Raw genomic sequence first — 21,761 nt, forward strand, 5'->3', positions numbered from 1 at the left:
CAAGGGATTATTTTTAAACCTATTTCTAGACATTTGCACTCATTTCAGTCTTGAACTACTCTTGCTTTGTTGGCAGATAGAATAAGAAAATTTCAAACTTATAAATAGTGAAATATGTCTAGAAATAAGCTTAATAATCTTGTTTGCTGCTTTACTGTAATCTTCTAATAGGAAATAGTTGATAACAGACTATATTTAAGGTATTTTCACTTGCTAACATTTGCACACTTTTTTCAGTGTAATACAACAGAATTTTCTGCAGTTTTATTGCTTTAATGTGCCAAATATTTCTATCAGATTCCGATTTAAACCAGAAAAGGGCAAGGTCTACATAAGAACTGTTTATTGTTTTTTAATGTGGACCATCCAACTATTCCCCAGAAATGCCTGATGGAAAAAAACAGGCCTGTTGGAAAAAGAAGTTGATTTTCATTCACAAATCACAACAAATAGCAATTTGGAGAACATTCCTTCATTCACCCTTTGAACCAGAATCCCTGTGGAACTTTCTGCCAAGCTTGCTGTCTTCTTTATAATGTGAATTAGTATATTTCAAAACTACAATGCCTTTGCTAAACCAGGGGCAGTAGTTCTTTACAAGAGCAACAATAGCCACCTAATAATTTTTGAACAGATTTCCTGTAGTTTATTTTAGCTTGTTACATGCCAGAAAGATTCACTGGAAATCTACTGGAAAGTTGAGATGCAGTGCTGTGGCTAGTCTACAATAAAAATAAATAGATAGATGGATGGTTGAATGGATAGATGCTGAAGAGGAGCAGCAGTAAAATGCACAACAGATTACAAGGACACAGAACAAGGACAAATCATAGATCAAGATTACAATACACATAAGGCCAAGTAAATCAAAATAAAATAATAAGTAGTAAAAGAATAAGTAAAGAGGATGAAGTGCATGGGGTCCTTTAAGCAGCATTTCATTAAAATGTCCCTATGAATTTCTGGGATTCCACGAGAAGAGTCCATCAGAGAATTGCTTCATGGGCTGTACAGAGCAGCTGTATAGCTGTAAGCTGTATAACCAACTGTTCCAGTTTGGAGTTGAAGTTGGGCTGGGAATTGTGCTGAAACCTCCCTGCTCTCCATGAAAATAAAAACCTTCTATTTTTTTGTCCTACGGGATACTAGTATCTGCAATAATGTGTTTGTATTCATTCTCATCCTTATAAATCTATATAGTTTTTCTACCTGTGTGTGTGTGTGTGTGTGTGTGTGTGTGCGCGCATATCCTCTTATTGCCCTTGCCTTTCCCCCTCTCCTCCATTTGTCCCATCCTGTGATCTTCCATTAGGCTGTGAAGAAATGGTCACTTTTCTCCACAGGCTCTATTTCTCTCCGTTAAAGCAGTTCAATGTGCTTTTAAAAAGCCTAAACTATTTTGACTCAGAGATGTTCAATAAACAAAAGGATGCAGAAAATGTGTGGATTTATTTATATCAAATATATGAGCCTGCGGATGCTTGACCTTTGTGATAAGTAAATGGTTGAGTGGCTTTCATATGGTTTTTAAACATCTCCACTTCAAGTAGAACAGCATGAACTCAGCACCCAGTCCAGGCAACAAACAACTGTCTTTCTTCAGTGGCCAATGGACATTAAAAAAAGCCCTTGTGCATGAGGGTCTGTGAAGGGAGAGAATGGAGTGAGTTAGTGTCAAAAAAAACAGCAAAAGAACAGCTTTGAGCAGCAAAACATTTTAAAGTCTTTCCTCTCTACACTTTAATTTAGCTAAAAAGCCTGTTAATAGGACCAGTCGTAGACCGCTTACAATATATAGCAGGTGAAACACAATTACAGTGATTCATAATCACTTCTGCTTCCTAACTGGACAGACTTAATTGATATCCCTGAAATCGAAGTGTTAGTAAATAAACATATCTTAAATATAGTCAGTTATCAACATTTTCCTTTAAGAGGATTAGAGTAAACCAAACATAATAATAAATTTAAGCTTATTTCTAGACATATTTTATTAATTGTAAGCCTCCAAAAACAAGTACAGATGTCTAGAAATAGGTGTAATAATTTCAGATTAAATGTCAAGTTCAGATTTGACAATACAAGATATTTGACCTTTTTTAGTGTACCCCTCTATTACAACCAAAACACACCTGGACACATACAATACACAATACAGTATATATTGTAGACAATGGAGCCAAAATTTACCAGACACCTTCGACTAACCTTAGGGAGCAATACAGTATTTCACCTTTCCTAAACCCATGTTTGCAAGCGGCAAAATAACATTAAAATACCGTGTCAAATCACATCATGTCACTCAGCCTGTCAATCAACCTGCATCTCTGTCCCAATGTTTATCTTTAATGATAGATGCATTTTATCGAAGTGAATGGGTGATGTTTATCAGGGCGTGATTGATGAGGTGATTGATGAGCATGGGTTGAATGATCCGAAAGCCGTGCATGGACATGAATGCACTTCTATTACCTGACAGCTTTAAGCACAGACCACAGCACAGTGAGCTGCTCCATTATTTGACAGTATATGGTAGAGATATACTGTCTCCATTATTTGACAGTATAGAGTGTAGAGATGTATGGTTAAAAATGGAACTTGAAAGTGTCGGCTGTAATCCTGTGGATGCAGATTTCTTCTGGTCTCAGCCACCACTATTATTATCGTTATTACTCTTGCATGCTGCATTCACACACAGTTCCGCTTAATGGCTTTCAGTAGACGTTTTGCCCTTAGCTTGCTTGTACATTGGATTTCATTGTATTATTATGGGAAACCTGCAACTTGTTTAAAGAGTGTAATTTCATTCAGATTGGAGCATAATTAACCTCTGTTATCGCAGAGGAGTTACAAATGCACTGTTACAATTTACAAATATCTGTACTTAAATTTTTTTATTATATTTATATAATAGTGTTGCAGGGACTCTATAATCAACCTGTTTTTAAAGCTATAATGTGAGTTCAAGCATGAGTTCAAGTTTGTAAGTCTAACTTTCACCACAATAATACTGGGAATTTCTTTATGCATTTCCTTAGTTCATTTGTGCTTAGAAGGTCATATGTACATACCGCAAAAGCAATGAGTTTTATTTACTGAAACATGTTTTCAGGTTATGATTGGATTAGTTAAGCAAGTGGTTTGGTTCTTTTCTGTCCTTCAAAATGGAAGGAAATTTTTTTTTTTCAAATATTAAAACATGCTGCAATGCAGAAGTTGTATAATTAGAACTATTAGCTGTCAATAATAATAATAATAATAATAGTAGTAGTAGTAGTAATAGTCCCACTACTACACATTACTACACAGCACACATGTCCCACCTTTCATCGGTTCCTTATAAATTAAAACATGCATTTTAATTTTCTTAGGATATTTTACATATTCTTATTTTTGCTTATAATTAAATGCTTTTAATTACACTTCGTAGCTCTCCCACCTCTAATTAAGGTTCTCACTTCAGGAGCTAGCATACTGAATGACGAGTTCATGATACTAATAGTATATTTGTATACATAATAACAACAATAATAATAATAATATGTTATAATTTTGACACACTGACCCGGCTCCTGTATCCACTGAACAGAATCACATTCCAGCTTTCATCTTTTGTGAAAATGCTAACATTGGTGGTGGATGGTGGATTTTTAATCTCGACAGTTGTGATGTTCATAATGATGCAGTGTGCATCAGCAGAGCCATGTTGTGATCAACGGGAAAAAACAGAAACATAAAAAAGGAAGTTCCTTTTTCCTGTAATGTCATCCTCATTCTTTCTCCATCAATAGTTGCTTCAAACCTTTTTCTTCTAAATGCTCTATTCTTCCTCTATCTCATTCTCTTCCTAAAGGTTTGACATGCATTTTCTCTGTTCTCTTTCTCCTCATACTCTTTTCCTTCCTCTCTTCCCTTTTTCTTACCTCCCTCCCCTTCAGTCACTGTTATCTCTGAGATAGCGGCTGTGATCCTTTCGTGCTCTGGATGAATGATGATGGAGACGCACTTACTCCTAATCTCCTTATGTATGTTCCTATGCCCTTGATAGGGTCAGCATGGGATGGACCAGACGTGTTATCAGATTTCACAAGGCTCCAAGGCATAATTTTCCAAAGGTCACTTGATGTTTGATTTCTTCACTAGGCTTTATTGGTGAATGAGGGCATCTGCCTGATGAGGTGACTAGTCAAAGGTTACACACAGATGGCGTCCAACAAAAATGTCATCCAGGCAGAAGGGACAGCTGAACTTATTGAATAGATCAGCCTGAGGACTTCTGTGCTCATGCTGTAGCTTTTTATCCCCCCCCCTCTAGTTGTTTGTTTGGGAAAATTATTCTCATAACTATTTTTTTAAAAAAAAGAGAGAAAAAGAAGAAAGTAAGGCTGTGAGTTCACTGCAGTAATAACAAATAAGTAGGACAAGATTCTTTTTTATTTATGATTCTGTCTGAGAAGTTCTCGCTAACAGAGACAAGTCCATTTCCCACTAAACCTTTGCCCACCATGGAAATATAATAATGTTCTAGAGTTTAATAAAACAGTAAAACTGTGTTTAAAGAGCTGCATATTGATCTTGATTTACTTCAACCCCAGGTGTTGCACACCACTGAGGAATGAGAATGTGAAATGACAGAGCTGTAGAATTAGGACATAGATTTCAGCCATTACCCTCATAGCACAGTAAGCGGCTTATGTAAAGACATACTTTGGTTCTTAGATAAGCAGCTGAATAGCTAATCTAGAACTTGGTTATTGTTTCTTTTGTTTTTTTTGCATGTCAGAATAATGGTTTTGATCAGACATCAGTCAGTCCTGATTTCGACGACTGATGAACTATTAGCAAAATAAAAGCCCAGGATTGTTCATTTGCATTTGAACATTTGCTCGTTTGCAGTCGAACATTTCTAAACTCCAGTACAACCCCACTAATCTTAAATGCAATAGATAGATTTTTTAATTAGGATGAACATTCAGAATTAAATGCTTTGTGTTAGGAAATTGAATGTGTCCAGCATTGCTTGGTAATTTCAGTGAGATTATAAAATCCTTTTAGAGTAGACAGGCTGATATGTGTTGCAGGTCAGTCAGTGACTGATTATTTGCAGGGGCCAGTGCCACCAGAACACTCCACAAAACACCCCAGCCAATCCTTTCCCCCGTTTTCATACGCTCATAGTAGCTCAGATATTGTAGTTCACCAAGATGTAGTACAATAATTGCTATAATAATTAATATTACAAATGCTTGTTTAGTGTAGTACGTATCCAGCCTTTTCACCTGACTAGTAAAATGAAAATATTCAAGTAAAATCAATTAATTTCTGTTGCACTCCCGGGGTTTATGTGTGTGAACATTGTTATAGTGTATATATAATACTGTGTATGGTATTGAGGTTGTTAAGTACTGCTTTTGTAACATTTTGTTAAAAACAAATGGAGTGACAAAATGCATTCATTCACATGAACAAAGTATTAAAGAGTCTTAATAAAGATTCATTATGTGTCAAAAAAACTGTCTACCTAGGAAGATTTATGATGCAGATTATCATTTAGCTCTGGATATGTAATAATGTGTATTAAATTAGTGAGATCTGATGACTGTCTATATAAATATAATCCTGCATGGCCACGGCTTCTTTTCATTTAATTAATATGTAATATAATATTTCATAGAAAATTCCAAGTCTATGATACGTTATGAATAGCAGATTTGTAAGCTAAATATATTTTCGTGCCGTAGTAAAACTGAGGGTTTGATTTGTCTCTAATCGAAGCAAACGTTCTGATTTCACAGATTACTGATTCCAATAATACAGAAGTTTTGACTACTGGAGCTTTAAACTGTGGAACCTTCAGCAATACTATACTACGTGGAACACTCAAGATCCATCAGTGTATCCATGCTGTTAGTCAGATTAGATAAATGCCTCTCTATATTTATTAATAGCATGCCGTAGCATTTTACTGTAGAGCACTTCTCTAAATATCATCACATAATTATATCATAAAAAATAACATATGGAGCATACCTGATGATTGCATGGTACATTAGTGTGCTACTAAGGAATATATGAGGAATTCTCTATTTAAAAATGATACCATCTGGTAGTACAACTACTATCTATCCTGCTAGCATCCAACTCTATAAAGTACAATTCAGTTTATTTTACCAACAAACTTTGTCACAAAGCAGCTTCGCAGAAATGTGAATGTAGATTTATATTTAGTTCCCTAATGAGCAAGAGGTGACGCTGCTAAGAAAATCTCCCTGATCTGAGATGAGGAAAAAGACCTTGAGAGAAACCAGACTCAGAAGGGAACCAGTTGTCTTCTGGGTGACCTTGGGTAGTGCAATTATAAATCATGCGTTGAGGAGTAAAGTTACAGTACGAAGCATGTTCAGAGGATATTCACTGTGAGCATACTCATGAGTTTACTCATTTTCCCACCTGCTGGTGATATCTTAAACTACAGCAGTGAAGATGCTTCATGTAATGGTTAAATTACAACATGTGATACAAAGAATGAGTAGACTATTCATTAAGTAATATTAAATATTTATTAAATAGTCCCAAATATTGTTACAATGTTGTAAAATCCTTACTGTTTCCCAGTAAACAGCCCTACTGTATAGACAAAGAACACTTCTTCTTCTTTTTCTTCTTTTTATTTATTTTTTTGTAAAAGACTACCTCTTTTATTTTTTAATTTTCTTTTTACAAGAAATCCGTATGACAGTACTCCAGCTGATTTTTTTTTTTTTTTTTTTTTTTTTTTTAATTTCATGCCATATCATCATCAGTATTATAAGATGTGCTGGTGTGTTTGAAATGAAAAAAAAAAGAAAATGAAAAGAAAAACTTACATAGTTGATGAAACTAACTAGAAAATCCTGCGTATTGATAATGTGCTTTTCTGAAAGAAAAAAAGAAATCCAACAGTATTATTGTGCTATCTCGTGCCATTTTAGAAAGGCAGGTCTGACAGGTCTGATTTTGTATGCCTCACATATACAACAGCATTGCTATTTTGATTTCTCCCCTCTTGGGTGTACATTGACTTTACAGGCTGTCAGACTCGAAATAATGTGGCAAAATGTGTTTCATTCGCTTTCATGCCTCTATACACAGTGTGTGGCTGTTAGTACAAAGATACCCAACATGCACTACCCATTCTATTAAAGAAGATATTTAGTTTAAATTCACTCTCTGGTAGGATAGAATCCCAGAACTTCTTGATGCAGTGCACACTCGTTCAGCTGTATCTGATGGATCAGTCTTTGTAGTGGCTTTTCATATTCTACGTTTTCACCGTGTTAAATGCAGGACTGCTTAAAAGCACAAACAGCATGACAGAATCAGCAGGTGTGGATGCCATCACTGTCAGACCTTTACTCTCTATCTGTTTATACACTACATCATCAAAGTAGTGAAGGTTATATCTCAGTTGGGGTTTACACTGCTTTACACTGTATACTTTTCCATACAGTTTTGTCATTTTAGACAAAAACCACACATTATCAAGTCATCAAATTTGTGAATGCATGTGGTACAGCTGATTTAGTGTCACACCGTTGCTGTGACGTTAGTTTGAAAGCCTCCAGTAGGAGGAAGCCATAGGATTACACAAAACTCTGACAAATCTGAGACAGCTACAAATATGGAAGTGGACATGGTGAAACGTAAACAAAGCACGCTAATGGACTCAAATAATAAACTGTCTCAGTTTATCTGACCTCATTTTCAGCATCAAGCTGATTGAGGATGCAAGCAGAATATACAGTTTCCCTTAATTGCGGGTCTATCGTTAAAGGAACCTCATTATATAATCTGACATGGAGAACACATTCTCAGTATGTTATGAAATATTTTATTACGTTTATCCGGTACAGTGTGATCAATTATAATCTTAACAGACTGCTGAAATTGCACACTTGCTTTTGAATAGTTAGACTGTCACATGCTGGAACACTAAAGGTGTGCCTCCCAGTTTGTCAAAGAATTTCTAGAGAATTTTTAGAGCAAACCCTTAGTGTTGGAATGTTTGGACTTTCTTTTCAGCTTTCTTATCGCTGTATACAGCTGAAGTGGGTGGCCATAGACACAGCGCCAAGAGTAAGATTTGCCCTGCTGCGTCACCAACCTACCGCAAAACCATATTACTGCGTCACATTCAGTTCATGGCTGTACACTCCAAAAGCCTGTTCACTGTCCTTACTTCACAGATGTTTTTAATTCCACACATCTGTTTTTCGCTATGAGGATCCTCAGACACATTTTTCATTCTGCCTCAAGACACAGTTAACCCGCGACTAAATAGCACAAACTATGACTATTCTTTGGTAGTATATATATATATATATATATATATATATATATATATATATTTAAAAAAAAAAAATTACTTGTTGGCGCCTGCTTTGTAATAACTTCCACACTGACAACGCTTACGAAAAGGACAATGAACAATTTTCTGTTTTCACTATGCACCAGCGAACTTGTTTTTTTAATGTCTGTGATGTCTTTGTGTATCTGTTTGGCTAATAAGCACTCAGTGAAGTGTTATTGAAAATAACTTCTTAGGAAGCTGTTTATGTAAAATAGATTCAGAGAACAAGGCTAGACAAATACATGCATACACATACTCTAATACGGATGACATAATGTTTTCCAGTTGCATATGATTTGGGTGTCTGCAGTATCTGTGTAGAAGCACAGAGTAATTATCTAGCTACAAAATGTCCTTCATGAAAAAAAAAATCCTCCATTTATTTACATTCTCATCAGTCCAGGCTTTCCAGAAGTCAAGTTTTATTTTTAAAATGTGGAAATACCCGAAAGTCAAAGAGAAATCCATTTATGGTGCTGGAGCATCACAGACGTATAAAGATGATATCTGATCACAAACCAATTGATTATATACTTGATCAAAGCAGGATGTTCACTGTGTGATTAATACAGATGTAGTTAGCATAGTTTTAGACATCTTTAGACAGACAGGCAGTTTTTAACCACAGGCATTGTTGAACTGGCTTTCTAGGCAGAGTATACCCTACACTACTTGAATTGCTTGTGATGAGTTGTTCAGTGGTTTTAAGGGGTGTACACAATAAACAGTCTTTCACTGGGAAAGATCCCTGCCCTGTTTTTTTTTTGCTGTCCCACACATCTATTTGGGCAGGCAATATTTTATTGCTTACATTTTGCCCTCGCCCTACTGCACAAATAAATGTACAATAAACTGGATTCAGGGATCAGCTGTGCATGACAGCAGAGGAATTCGATTTCCTCTTGGGCTTTTGTTGGCTGTTTCTCATCGCTGCACTTGTGAATAGTCGTAGAGAGGCTCACACGATTACACAATTCATCACCGACAAAATCGTACATGATTCTCTGCGATTGTTCTAAGACTGAGAAAATCACTATGTTGAAATGCTTACACAGGCGGTCACCATGGAAATGCACTGGGATGTCAGGGTTAATATTGCGTAGGTCTTACTCAGCTACATCTTTGACAAATGAAACATTCAGATGTCATTTTATTGTCTTAAAGTTGTCATGGCATAGTGTGCTATAGTGAGAAAAAATATATTTTGGTAAAGGCTCAATGTTTTCGTCGTTTTTGGCAGTTTGCCAGAATTCGCCCACAGCGACATCCAACGAATTTTCCTGGACCACTTTACAATTAGTAGCCCTTAACCTCAAGTAGAGCTTAATTACATACTTGCTTCATTCAGAAGGCCTAATTCAGATTTCACTGAGCTTATGTTTACATTTTGTTACATGCTCATAAATGTTGCAAGCATTAAATGAGAATTATTAGTACCTAGACATTTCCCACCACAACATCTGCTGTTTATGTGCTCTGTTGTGTTTCCGACATGACTCGACTCATTAGACGCATAAACACAGCATTGTTTATACTAAACATTTGTGTACATAAAGCATGAGCAAGTCTCCGTGTCTTGGTTTAACACAAATTATAATTCGCACTGCTTTTAGTGATATGTTTGAGTAAACATAAATAGAAAGTTACTGCAGCATCAGTGACATGTCTTACTTTTTTCTGTTACTCAGTTAGACAAACGCTGCCTTTTGCTTTCTTCCTTCATGTTTCATTTTCCATGACTTGCCCCAAAGTCCTTGGAGTGGAGGGATAACAGTTTTCAGTACTGCACTCCTACACACAATTTCCTAGCAAGCTTCAGTTAATCTTGTTAGTCAGTGTGCATTTGAAGGGTGTTTGGGTCAGTGTGTCCTGATTAGAGCAGGGAAAACTATAGCTTTATGCTGTATGTGTGTGCGTGTGTTTGTGTGTGTGTGTTTGTGTGTGTGTGTGTGTGTGTGTGTGCGCGTGCATGTGTATGTGTGTGTGTGTGTGTGTGCGCGTGCATGTGTATGTGTGTGTGTGTGTGTGTGTTTTTTTTACTAATCAGTTAAGTTTGTATCCCATAATCATCATCATCGTCATCATCATCAAAAATATCAAAGTGCCAGTGTTTGCCGGTGCATGTTTGTGTGTGTGTGTGTGTGTGTGTATGAACATGTAGATGTGTGTATGGGCCACTGGTAATTACTCACACATCTCTTCTTGCAGATGGACTGCTATCCTCAATGCCCCACTGTCCTCTGTGTGTAATCAGCATGTCACTGTAATTAACAGTGAGGAAAGTACTGGACCATGTGTGTGTGTGTGTGTGTGTGTGTGTGTGTAAGTATGTCCTTCCCTTAGGAATGTTTTTAGTATAATTTCTCTGCTTGTTGATATGACAGCGGTATTTAGAAGCCTGCTTCACCCCCCAGAACCAGACTTAAATAGAACTTTTGTTTTTCTGTTCCCCATTTTTTGATTTTATTTCTATTGAGAAATATGAAGAGAGAAAGCCAAATCCCTTGAACTTATCTAAGCAAAAACAGCAAACAGATATACAAATAGATAAACAGGGGCTTTGAAACATGGGAATGAGAAAACAGCAGTTGGTTGTATCAGTGAAAACTACACAAGCGTGCCAGACATGCTTCACAGTAAATCTGAAAATCACTGTTTTTCCCTCGTCTCTTTGTTCTCTGGGAACTAAACAAAAATACAAACGTGTGCCTGTATTTGTGCTTTTCTTTTGTGCACTGGCTTTAATGTGAATTGCACTTCATCTGAAATATTATATATATATTTCAGAAGATATGCATATTCAGAGCACTTGACTTACTCAGGGTCTAGTTTTTGATTTATTGAGAAGGGAAAAGCTCACCATGTTCACCTTGAGTCATTACTCTTCCTGTCCTTAAATGATCTAAATTCTACTCCATTAGATGAAGCTTCTAAATTAGCATACACATTTGCATGGCTCTTGCACAGTATGTGTTGACACTAATAACAGTTTTCTGTAATTGACTCTCACCGTGTCATGTTCCTCTTCCTCCAGGCTCTTACATGATAGTAAACTCTTCCCAGCATGCCGCGGGCCAGAGAGCTCAGCTGCTGCTGCAGACGCTCAGCGAGAACGACACGCACTGCGTCCAGTTCAGCTACTTCCTGTACAGCCGGGACGGACACAGCCCCGGGGCGCTGCGAGCATACGTGCGGGTGAACGGAGGGCCGCTGGGCATGGCAGTGTGGAACGTCTCGGGCTCACAGGGTCGCCAGTGGTATCAGGTGGAGCTGGCAGTCAGCACCTTTTGGCCCAACGAGTACCAGGTGAGAAGAAGTCTCTAGCTCTGGGTAAGGGGTTAATGGTTAAGGTCCTGAATTAGGTGAGTGTCTATTAGTAGTATGTCAACATGACTAGACCTGTGTTATAATGTCACAATCTGTTTCTCTGCTCATCTGAGAAAAACTGATGAAGCTTCTTGGATGTGAGGCAGAATATTAACAATACATCCAATAACCTTAAATGAAAATGTTCTTTTTTCTTACAAGCATTAAATTTTTCTTCTGATTTAATTCACCTTATTTTCACTTCCTTCTTCTTCTTCTTTTAAGTTTCCTTTCAGTTTGATTGCCTCATAAAAGTAGTAGCTACAATGAACTAGACACTAACAATCAGTGTTGTGCTGTACTTGTATAATTAGTACATATTTGCAGTAATTTGGATATTTATGATACCATGTCTTTTTTTAGTGTCCTTTAATTTCCTGAATACACATCATTTATAATGTAATATAGTTTATTTTCACTTATTTTTCCTAAATAATGGATTTACTTTTATCCCTCTGGCACTAGCTGGTGAAGGCATTGTGGTTGTCTGCCGGTCAGGGTGTCAGTCTGAGACTCTTCTAGGCACAATATTTCATGAATGGGTTGTTAAATGTTTGTAGGATTTATATGGAATGATCAATTTAACCAGCAGATGAATTGCTTTGATTTTGAAATAGATCTAAAGAATGTCACATTGGTGGCACGGTGGCTTAGTGGTTAGCACGCCTCCAGTGTCTTGTGTTCAAGTCCTGCTCCTTCTCACTGTGTGTGTGGGGAGTTTGCATGTTCTCCCTGTGCTTGGTGGGTTCCCTCTGGGTGCTTCAGTTTCCTCCTGCAGTCCAAAGACATGCTTCTAGGCTGATTGGAGTCTCTAAATTGCCCGGAGTGTGTGTGTGTGCCCTGCGATGGGTTGGCACTCTGTCCAGGGTGTATCCTGCCTTGATGCCCAATGACACCCGAGATGGCCATGGCTCCCCGTGACCCGAGAATAGATCGGATAAGCGGTACAGGCAATGAAATAACTTGAAAGTCAAGGTCAACTGTCTGAAATAGTCTTTCACCGATCACTTCCTACCTGTTTATTTTTAGAGTACTTAAGACATACAAATTAGTAACAAGGAGATGTTCCTTTCACAGTGTAAATTGTCATTATGAAGTAAGTAAAATGGTTGACTTCAGTGTTAACTCATTTGGAAGTATTATATTATAAACAAGACAGCCAAGACAGCTATGATGTGAAGCCAAAACCAAAATATCTCAAACAGTAATCAGACCTTCAGCATACTAAAAAAATCTGTCTAGAAATACAGTAAAATCTGTTTTAAGAAATACAGACATCAATACACATAAGCTATTACAGAGTTTCTGCAACCTTCTCATGGCAAGTCTGAATGTGAAAGAGAATTTATTATATTTTGCTTTGATTTTTATTTTGCTTTTTTAAAATTCTCTTTTAGTAATATTGTCAAATAAACAATTTGCAGCCTCCCTGTGGCTAAAATAAACTTTGACAAAAATAAATGAATCATTTATTCACCAATTGAGGTTACTAGCCTCCAGTTTGAATTCTGATATTGCTTCTCCTGATGTGTCAGGTAAGTGTATTTCTGAAGATCTACAACTGTTTATTTCTGTACCTATATGACGACAAACACTTCAGACCTTGCTGTGACTGGATAATAATTTTTATTCACTCTGCTTTTTTCATTGTTGGCACCTGGTCTTAGATATGTAATACTACACAATACTATATAACATGACAATTAATGTATAAAAAGTTAGTTTTATGGCAGAATTCTTTTCTATGTCTGACAAACATCACTTCCATGTTGTCAGGTCTGCAGGAGTCCTGACCTACTGAACTAGTTCTGAATATCTGTATATTCCGCAGTGATGTCCAAATAGAGCGACACTAATTACTGAAAGGCATCAGCTTTGCCCTCAGTCCAAGCTTTTCACAGTGTTGGGGTGACACTCTTGTTAATCACACCCCTTGCTCACTTTAATTGGTATTGACTCACTGTGCAATTTGTGCATGTCTGTAGGTCTGTGCATGCTTCAGGCCTTTGGGTGGTTTTGGGGGGTGCACTGGGGGAAGAGTTTAGTGCAGATGTTATTATAGATATGTTTAAATATTAGTCAGAGGGCTTTACACCGAGGTGGAAAATTATTACAAGAGTTATTAACTAACAATTGCATCCATAGCGGTTTGAATAACACAATTAGACAAAAATTGTAATAATCCATAATTATATTGCAGTGCTGTTGAATTCTCAAATCTGATTGGTCAGAAAGTGGTAATTAATTTTCTATTAAATCACAACCCTGACAGGTGCCCTAGCTGTAATTCATATGATAGGATTATATTAATATGTTTGTTCTAATACAATATCTTTTTTATTGTAATAACTAATTTACAGAAACATGGATGGCAGACAGTTCTTATAAGCTAAATGTAACAAGAATCAGATAAAACAGTGTTGTCAGAAAATGTATAATCATTGATATGCAGAACCTTTCTATAAAAAAATGATTTTTAGATAATATTTACAGTTCCCAGCATGGTGGGGTCTTCAGTAAGAGGTGACAAATGACCTGTGACTCTTTTTAAAATTAATTTCATGAGAGAGAGTGAGAGAGAGAGAGAGAGAGACAAGAGAGAGGCTGGTGAGGCAACAGCTGTTTATAGCTTTTATAAGTAATAACAGGAACGAATTTGTTTTGCAGATGTTTCATAACATGAGATTTATAGAACTATAGATGGTTAAAAAGCATAAGGTGTCATTCATTAATGAATTCAAAAGTGTAAACATTGACAAATGGTGATATATGAGGAGTGATAAACAAAGGAAAATCATCAAATCATCAAGTGAGGTCATGACAATAACATTTTGGATGATGCACTAATAACATCACACCCTAACGTATTTGATTTCTAATGTTATGTTTGGGAAACGTTCTTATTTACATACCCTACTGCACAGTTCCTATAGAACTGACTATAGCACTACTGTATTTGCACTAGACCATTGCTTATAAGCTTCTGGCTTGCCTCCATCCCATACAATAATTGATTGGTGTGTGTGTGTGTGTGTGTGTGTGTGTGTGTGTGTGTGAGTGAGTGTGTATTAGACGATGCCCTACAGGCCTTCTTGGGCTAGAAGTGGGTGACCAGTTCAGTTTGAGCTTCATCCATATATTCAATTTCTCTTTTCTGCAAACTCTGCGCAGCTGTCAAAAAGCAATTACGTTGAATAGTGTGTGTTTTTATCAAGAACTGTCAATCCCTCTGACTTAATTAACTTCCACATGGCAGGAAAAGATATGACCTTCATGTGTAAATAATAGCCCACTCACAGCAGTGAAAGGTGCATCAGTGCCCAAAGCATTTTTCTACGTCAATGAGGAGCATCAAGCTTCAGAAATATTGAGATCACACACTCACATATCAGACGAACTCTGATTGACAGCACAGGCCCAGCAGCACAAACACACTTAAACACACTAAATATGCAAAAGTACAATTTAGACAGCATGACTGGAATTTCGAATCTGGAATTAAATCTGGAATTTTCCCATTTGGTTTCACACTGTATATAATATTCAAGGTGCTTCATTTTTTGCCTCATATCCATCTGTTGGAGGACTCTCTATTCCATTTCTCACTGAGATCTCATTAAAACTCTGAATTAGTAAACTGATATGCCAGACTGAGTGGGCGAAGTGCGAGAGATTGTGTTACATTATTTCATGTAACATGATGAGGAGCAACCAGTGCATGAATTTTGCCTGCAAGTGGCCTGATGAGTTTGAGCTTATCTCCAGTCACACTGCAGCACACTGATGCGGAATCTGGGTAGGAGTTAAAACCCACATAGAATGAGTAACAGTTTGTTTATTCTAAAGCACTTGTGCAGAGTCTATGTGACCGAACGGTCTTTAGTTTCATCTGACAAAATCCTTGGATTGGTTTGGGGAAATTTCAAAGGAGAAATACAAAGTTTCCTTTAATTCGGTTTTTGAGAACCCTTGAAGCTTGGTGAAGCCACAGAGGGTTTCATTCAAACTCTGTGAAAGAATATAACACTTGGGAGCCATATCAAGTAGAAGTCTTTTTTATTTTCTGGGAATTGTGTTCAGAATTCCAAACAACACAGAGACCAAGCAGTCAATTTTAACAGAGGTAGGTCCAGATTTATTGTTTTTAACTGTTGAAAAGCAAGGTCAGTGTCAGAAACAATAAGGGACTAGAACCTAGGACACCAAGAACACGAGAAACACAGCCTAGAATTACAAATAATACATGAAAAACTTTACCAAGAACATTAACACTACAGAGTCAATACTCTACATCAGATTTATCAACAAAGATAAAGGTATCAGAATACACTTGGATGAGGTGTGGACAGTAACCAGGAGTGATCAGGATGTGGGCGGAGTCATAACAGTGTCTTTCTTTCTATGTGCTGGTTTCTTTTCTTCAATTATAATCAGCAGAAACAACTTGAAAGCATGTTTATGTTTGTGTGACTGGATATGTGATCTTTTCTGATGTTTTAGCGAGACTAATGTGTGTGTATGTGTTTGTGTGTCTTTGTACTTGTCTGGGGACAAAGTGAGTTCTTGTTAGGATGACTGTGGGACAGTAAAAAAATACTGCCCAGGCTATATGACTGATTGACTGATTGATTGATTTACCCATCGTCTTTTCCATGCAAGGGTGTATGCTCTCTGAAAAGGTATGTTTCTTTTCAGTGTGATTATCCAGATCATATGCTGATTTGTATCTTACGCTATTGTTATTGCATATATTCAAAATATAATAATTTGTGATAGATCCGCCACAATCTAGCTGTGTAATTTTCTGTAATGTAGTTTAAGGTTAGTTAGCCATAGGTTAAGTTAGATAGAAGGTTTTGGCTGCGTTACCTGTTTTGGGAATCCAACATCTGCTTAACATTTCTGTTGTAAATCACAAATGTTCACAAACTACACAAACTAAGCTAGTACAGTGAGTATACCATGTGACTTACTGCATGGGTGGAAATCTTGAATTGTGACACATACAGTAGAATGTTTGAAAACCTTTTAATACAATTTAAATAAATTACTACATTACTTAATTATAGCTGTTAATTACACCAGAGAGTCCAGGGGCGATAAGGAGATCTGCCACTACTTTGGGCAATGTAACAATTCCAAGGTGGTAATCATAGACTGCAAGTTATTGTTCATCTGAATGTTAACTTGCTGGCTAGATTACTGTGCATATTAAAATTGACAATGACCATGTAATTTGCTTCAAGATTATTAGAATTGCTTGTTGAGCTGGTTTTGATTAATTTGGTCTGTGCGTCTGTGTGTAATGCCATATGAAAGGTTAGCTGAATGTGTAGGTGGCCTTTGTTTTGAATGAGCTCTTCTAGAAAGAAAGGAAGATAATTCCATCCTGCCTCTTCCAAGAAAAAGATCTGTGAAATGTATCAGTGGAAAGCTTTATCCATCTACTGCTGCAGTAGGAATAAAAGTAGCACACAAGACTAATTTGGCAAAAAAAATCTTTAGTTGGCTTTCATCAAATATGAGCAGAGTGTGTGTGGGGGTCCTGAATAGATTCTTTTCTTTTCTTTTCTTTTCTTTTCTTTTCTTTTCTTTTCTTTTCTTTTCTTTTCTTTTCTTTTCTTTTCTTTTCTTTTCTTTTCTTTTCTTTTCTTTTCTTTTCTTTTCTTTTCTTTTCTCTTCTTTTCTCTTCTTTTCTTTTCTTTTCTTCTTTCTTCTTTCCCTCTGACCCTGCCTGTGTCTCATTGTTATGCATGGGCGTATTGATAACAGTATTGGGAATTGCTGATTGATTGAATCTGTTATTATGGTTATTAGATTGGATGGTTTAAATGCCAGACAATGTTTTTTTCCTCACTGCTCTAGGATTTCCTGTCAGCACGACTTCAGTGAATAATGACTCTTGGGATATCCATGGCACATATGTGAAAGCATCTCTTAAGAGATTGTAGAATAATTTCACTATAATTAATCTAAAGCTTCACGTCTTCCTGGATGACTCTTTTTTTATAGTATAATCTTGGGCTTGTTCACCCTCTTAATACTGTTTGTTTACTTTCTCTTACTCCTGATTTGCTGCCAGCTCCTGTCTCCCATTCTGTGTGATGACATTTTATAGCATCTCAGCTGGCCTGTGATGTATGTGTACAAATTTCCCACCAATTCCATCTCCCTGACACAAAGGCTTACTGTGGAATACTGATTCAAAACTTTCATTATTAATAATAAAACAACAAAATCAGACACACGCAGTGTTTGGGAATATAATAAAACTCACTTATAGTTGTTTTAGAAAACAGAAAGAACACCATAGATTTAAAAAAAAACAATACTCCTTGGCCCAAAAGTAAACCGAACACGCCTGCCCTCACCCTGACAGGAATTTCAAACAAGCCTCCTCAGTGCAGCCATATTTCATTCATATGATTAGTGATAGAAAGTGACAGATTGGTTTATTTTTTGTTGGTATTCTCTTACTTTTCTCCCACATTACCCCTGATTTCAGTCAATGCTTGCCTCCTAATGCTCAGTCTACAAAAAGAGAAACAGAGAGAGAGAGAGAGAGAGAGAGAGGGAGAGAGAAATAAGGACAGAGCTTATTTATCAGCAAAATAGAATAAATAAAGAATTAAGCAAAATTCCCAGAAGTCCATCTGCTATCAAACCCTGTGTCTCAGCCAGCAAATGAATAAAGCATCAATGAAAGAGGAGAATTCTTCATTGCCAGCCTCCACAGGTGTCCTCTCAGCATTGCGGTCGAACCCTGCTGGAGGCTTTTAGTGCTAAGGCGTGTGACTTTAAATATTAACGGGTGTTGGTTTCAGCATCCGCACTGGCAGCCAGACTATTCCCAGGTGGATCTGAAGTGAGAGTTCAGGATAAAGAGGTCCGCTGATGTCGGGAGGAAATGAGAAAGCTGTCAGCGGGAGTCTGTCAGTAAACCTGCAGGTGATCGCCACCTCTCAAAGTGAAAGGTTGTGCTACAACAGAGACTCCTGCCAGTTATCACATGCCTGACACTAGCCGTGTGTGCGGGTAATAAAATCCACGCCACTGCACATGCTTTCTAATTGCTTATTTATTAAACAATGTCGTTGTCGTACATCGCCAGCATAAGTAACGTTTTCAGTAAAAAAAAAAAAAATCTATTATTTCATCCACACTACCTAGAATTTCATACTCCTTTCACATTTAGTCACTGAGCTGACACTCTTATCCAGAGTGACTTATAAAATGTGCAGCTGCTGTGAGGCAGAGCATCTCCTGTAGTATTCATGACCTGACACAAATACAGTTTTAAACCTAAGTGCATAAACAGTACAAAAGGAACTCGTGAAACAATCAATTAAAGACGACTTTATAAATTTTAATATAACTCAATTAGAAACTAGAATGTAATACAGAAGGCAAGGGAAGAGAGTATAGTGTTAATTGGTATGCTGTATCATTGTTTTATTTTACAGACATTTTACAGATTGTATCAAACAGAAAATCTCACAACCTTTTACACAAAATCATGAGATCAGGTTTTTGTATGAAACCTGTGGTGGCATGGTTTGTGAGAAATGTGAGAATGTGAGAAACCTCACTGTCTGGGATGATAACATGGGCTTCCATCCATATTCATTTGATGGGTGATGGTGCATTTGCTTTTATCTCTGTTTATGAGAACGTCAGTGGAGGAGCAAGTGTAAAAGTGGAGATAGAGAGTGCAGAGTAAGTGAGAGAGAGAGAGAGAGAGAGAGAGAGAGAGAAAATCACCTTGAACTTAAAATATTTAATTTTTAAACTTTTGCCTGTCTGCTATGCTCAGCTCTGTATTTTTGCTATTATTGCTGAAGGTGCGTAAGAACCATATTATCAAATATTAAAGATGTTATCAAGCCTGCCAAGACTGCTAAAGAGAGTTGGATTCTCAAGTGTTTGCCTTACTCAGAATTTTTTTTCGTTTCTGAACCCAAATTATTTTCTCTTTCACTGTCTCTATCTCCTCCTCTACATCAGTCCTTTTCACCTTCATGATTACATTCACAACAGTGCTTCGTACTCATAAATGTTTTAATTGTGTTAGTAACAACTCGGACAAAACTCTGGTCAGTTGTGTCAAAACAAAGCAGGTTGAGTAAACAATAAAACAGTATTTATGACTCAATATAAAGCAGAAAGTAAGCATGAAGATGATGCAGTTTACTTCATTTGTACATTAAAATAGTGGCAAATGGAAATGCTCAGGAGGAATAATAATTAGTTTTTAGTTATAAGCCTATAACTTTTATTTGGTGTCTGATAATGTGTAATAATGTTATATATCCTACGCAATACACTTTTCACAATTTCTTTTTATGTAATCATAAACGTATGTATTGTGTTTATCCAAATATAAAGGATGAAAATTTGAGACTTACAAGAGCTGGCAGTAAGAAAACTAAGAATCACTTCATCTAGACACGCACTGAATGGAAATGAGTTTAAATGCAACATAACTTGCAGATATATCATTCTGCATTCTTTACTAGTAGTAGTGCAACAGATTTTTCTCTCATTTGTCTTTAAACATTATACCCAGAATGTCAGCCTGCTTCCTCCATCATTTTCCTGCCTTTATTAATCTAATGAATGCCATTGGCATAGAAGATAAATGTAATCAGGATGAAATACTTTAAAAAATACTTTACCAAATTCATGCAAACTTAGAGTACATGTCTCTGGGCATCTTTTATCACCTCTGCCCTGTTTGTTGCGCCTGCTTTTTCAGTGTATATTCCTGTCAAGCTCTGTGTACACTTTCTCCTGATAGTACAGTACTTATCTCATACCCTATCTCTAACACACAGTGACAGAAAGGTGCAGACAAAAGAGTAGTTTTGTACCTGTTTGTCTGATACATTTTAAACCCTGACCTACTCCTACACCTTCCCATCACTTCCTCTGCCTCAGGTTTTCAGTAATTTACCTGTCTAGTTCTAGCACCCTGTCTTTTTGTCCATCTCTCACTCATACACGTACGTTCACAAAGGTTTTTTTTTTTTTTTTTTTAACAAGGTGCTTGCATGCCTTTCTGAAGTACTGATGAGTTATAAATGGCCTGATGTGACAAGTATTTGGTGCCTTTTTTTATTCATACTGCAGGAAAAATTTTGCATGTTATATGTGAAAAATCCCTAAACACAAAGTATAAGGGTCATGCACATGGCAGCATGCCAAGTGTCCTGCGTGCACATAGTAGACACTCTGTAGGAATTGGTGCTGAGTTCATATTCCAGTTAATTGCAGGCAGTTCGCAGCACCCAATTTGCCACACGATTTTGTCTGCCTTCCTAAACCAGGTGTAAATTAGTGCCATGCTTGTTGCCTGGATGTATTATTTTTCACTCATTTCATAGGTGTTCATTATTCATCATCAAATTATTGTATTGAATAAAGAATATCCATCAAAAAAGGTAAATAATTAGTTACTTAATAGTTGAAGAATTATTTATTGAGTACTTTAATTCAGAACTATTCAGGAAAACTCTTTAATAGTGCTTTTCCACTGAGCTGCCTATGTCATGCATATTTGGCAATAACTCACACATCACTAATACTAATTATCTCCATCATGCCAGGCTTGGTACAGTGCACTCAAGTTTGAATTTTGGTCTGAATTGCATCTTCATATCATAGCACCATGATGACATAATCCAGGATAATCTGTGAAGCTGCTTTTTGCCAAATGCATGAGCTCAATTTCTTGGTGATAAAAGACCTGATTGGCTAGAGTATCAGGGGTGTCCAGTCTTATCCACATGGCAGGTGTAGGTGCAGGTTTTCATTCTAATCAAGCAGAAGCCAAACTTGATTTCACCTTTTTAATTAGTTGATTTTTGGCTTTCAGATAACATTGAGGTGTGGCATCTGCTTGGTTGGAATGAAGCTTGCTCCCATTTGAGGATAAGAGTAGACCCCACGGGACTAGATGTTCTTTAATTTGTGCTGCCATTTTTTCATCCAAAAGAGCTTTCTAATT

At 36.9% G+C, this 21,761-nt stretch overlaps 1 protein-coding gene across 9 annotated transcripts in view; it reads left to right on the top strand.

Moving 5' to 3' along the window:
• ptprub (protein tyrosine phosphatase receptor type Ub) overlaps positions 1-21,761 on the top strand; it is a 190,264-nt gene that overhangs the window by 83,888 nt on the left and 84,615 nt on the right. For all 9 annotated transcript variants that reach the window (XM_058387584.1, XM_058387605.1, XM_058387628.1 and 6 more), the window contains exon 3: positions 11,424-11,695. In XM_058387584.1, the coding sequence (XP_058243567.1) occupies positions 11,424-11,695 (272 nt within the window). The remainder of the gene's footprint in view (positions 1-11,423; positions 11,696-21,761) is intronic.

Source organism: Hemibagrus wyckioides, linkage group LG01, assembly GCF_019097595.1.
Source record: "Hemibagrus wyckioides isolate EC202008001 linkage group LG01, SWU_Hwy_1.0, whole genome shotgun sequence".
Taxonomy (NCBI): Eukaryota; Metazoa; Chordata; class Actinopteri; order Siluriformes; family Bagridae; genus Hemibagrus; species Hemibagrus wyckioides.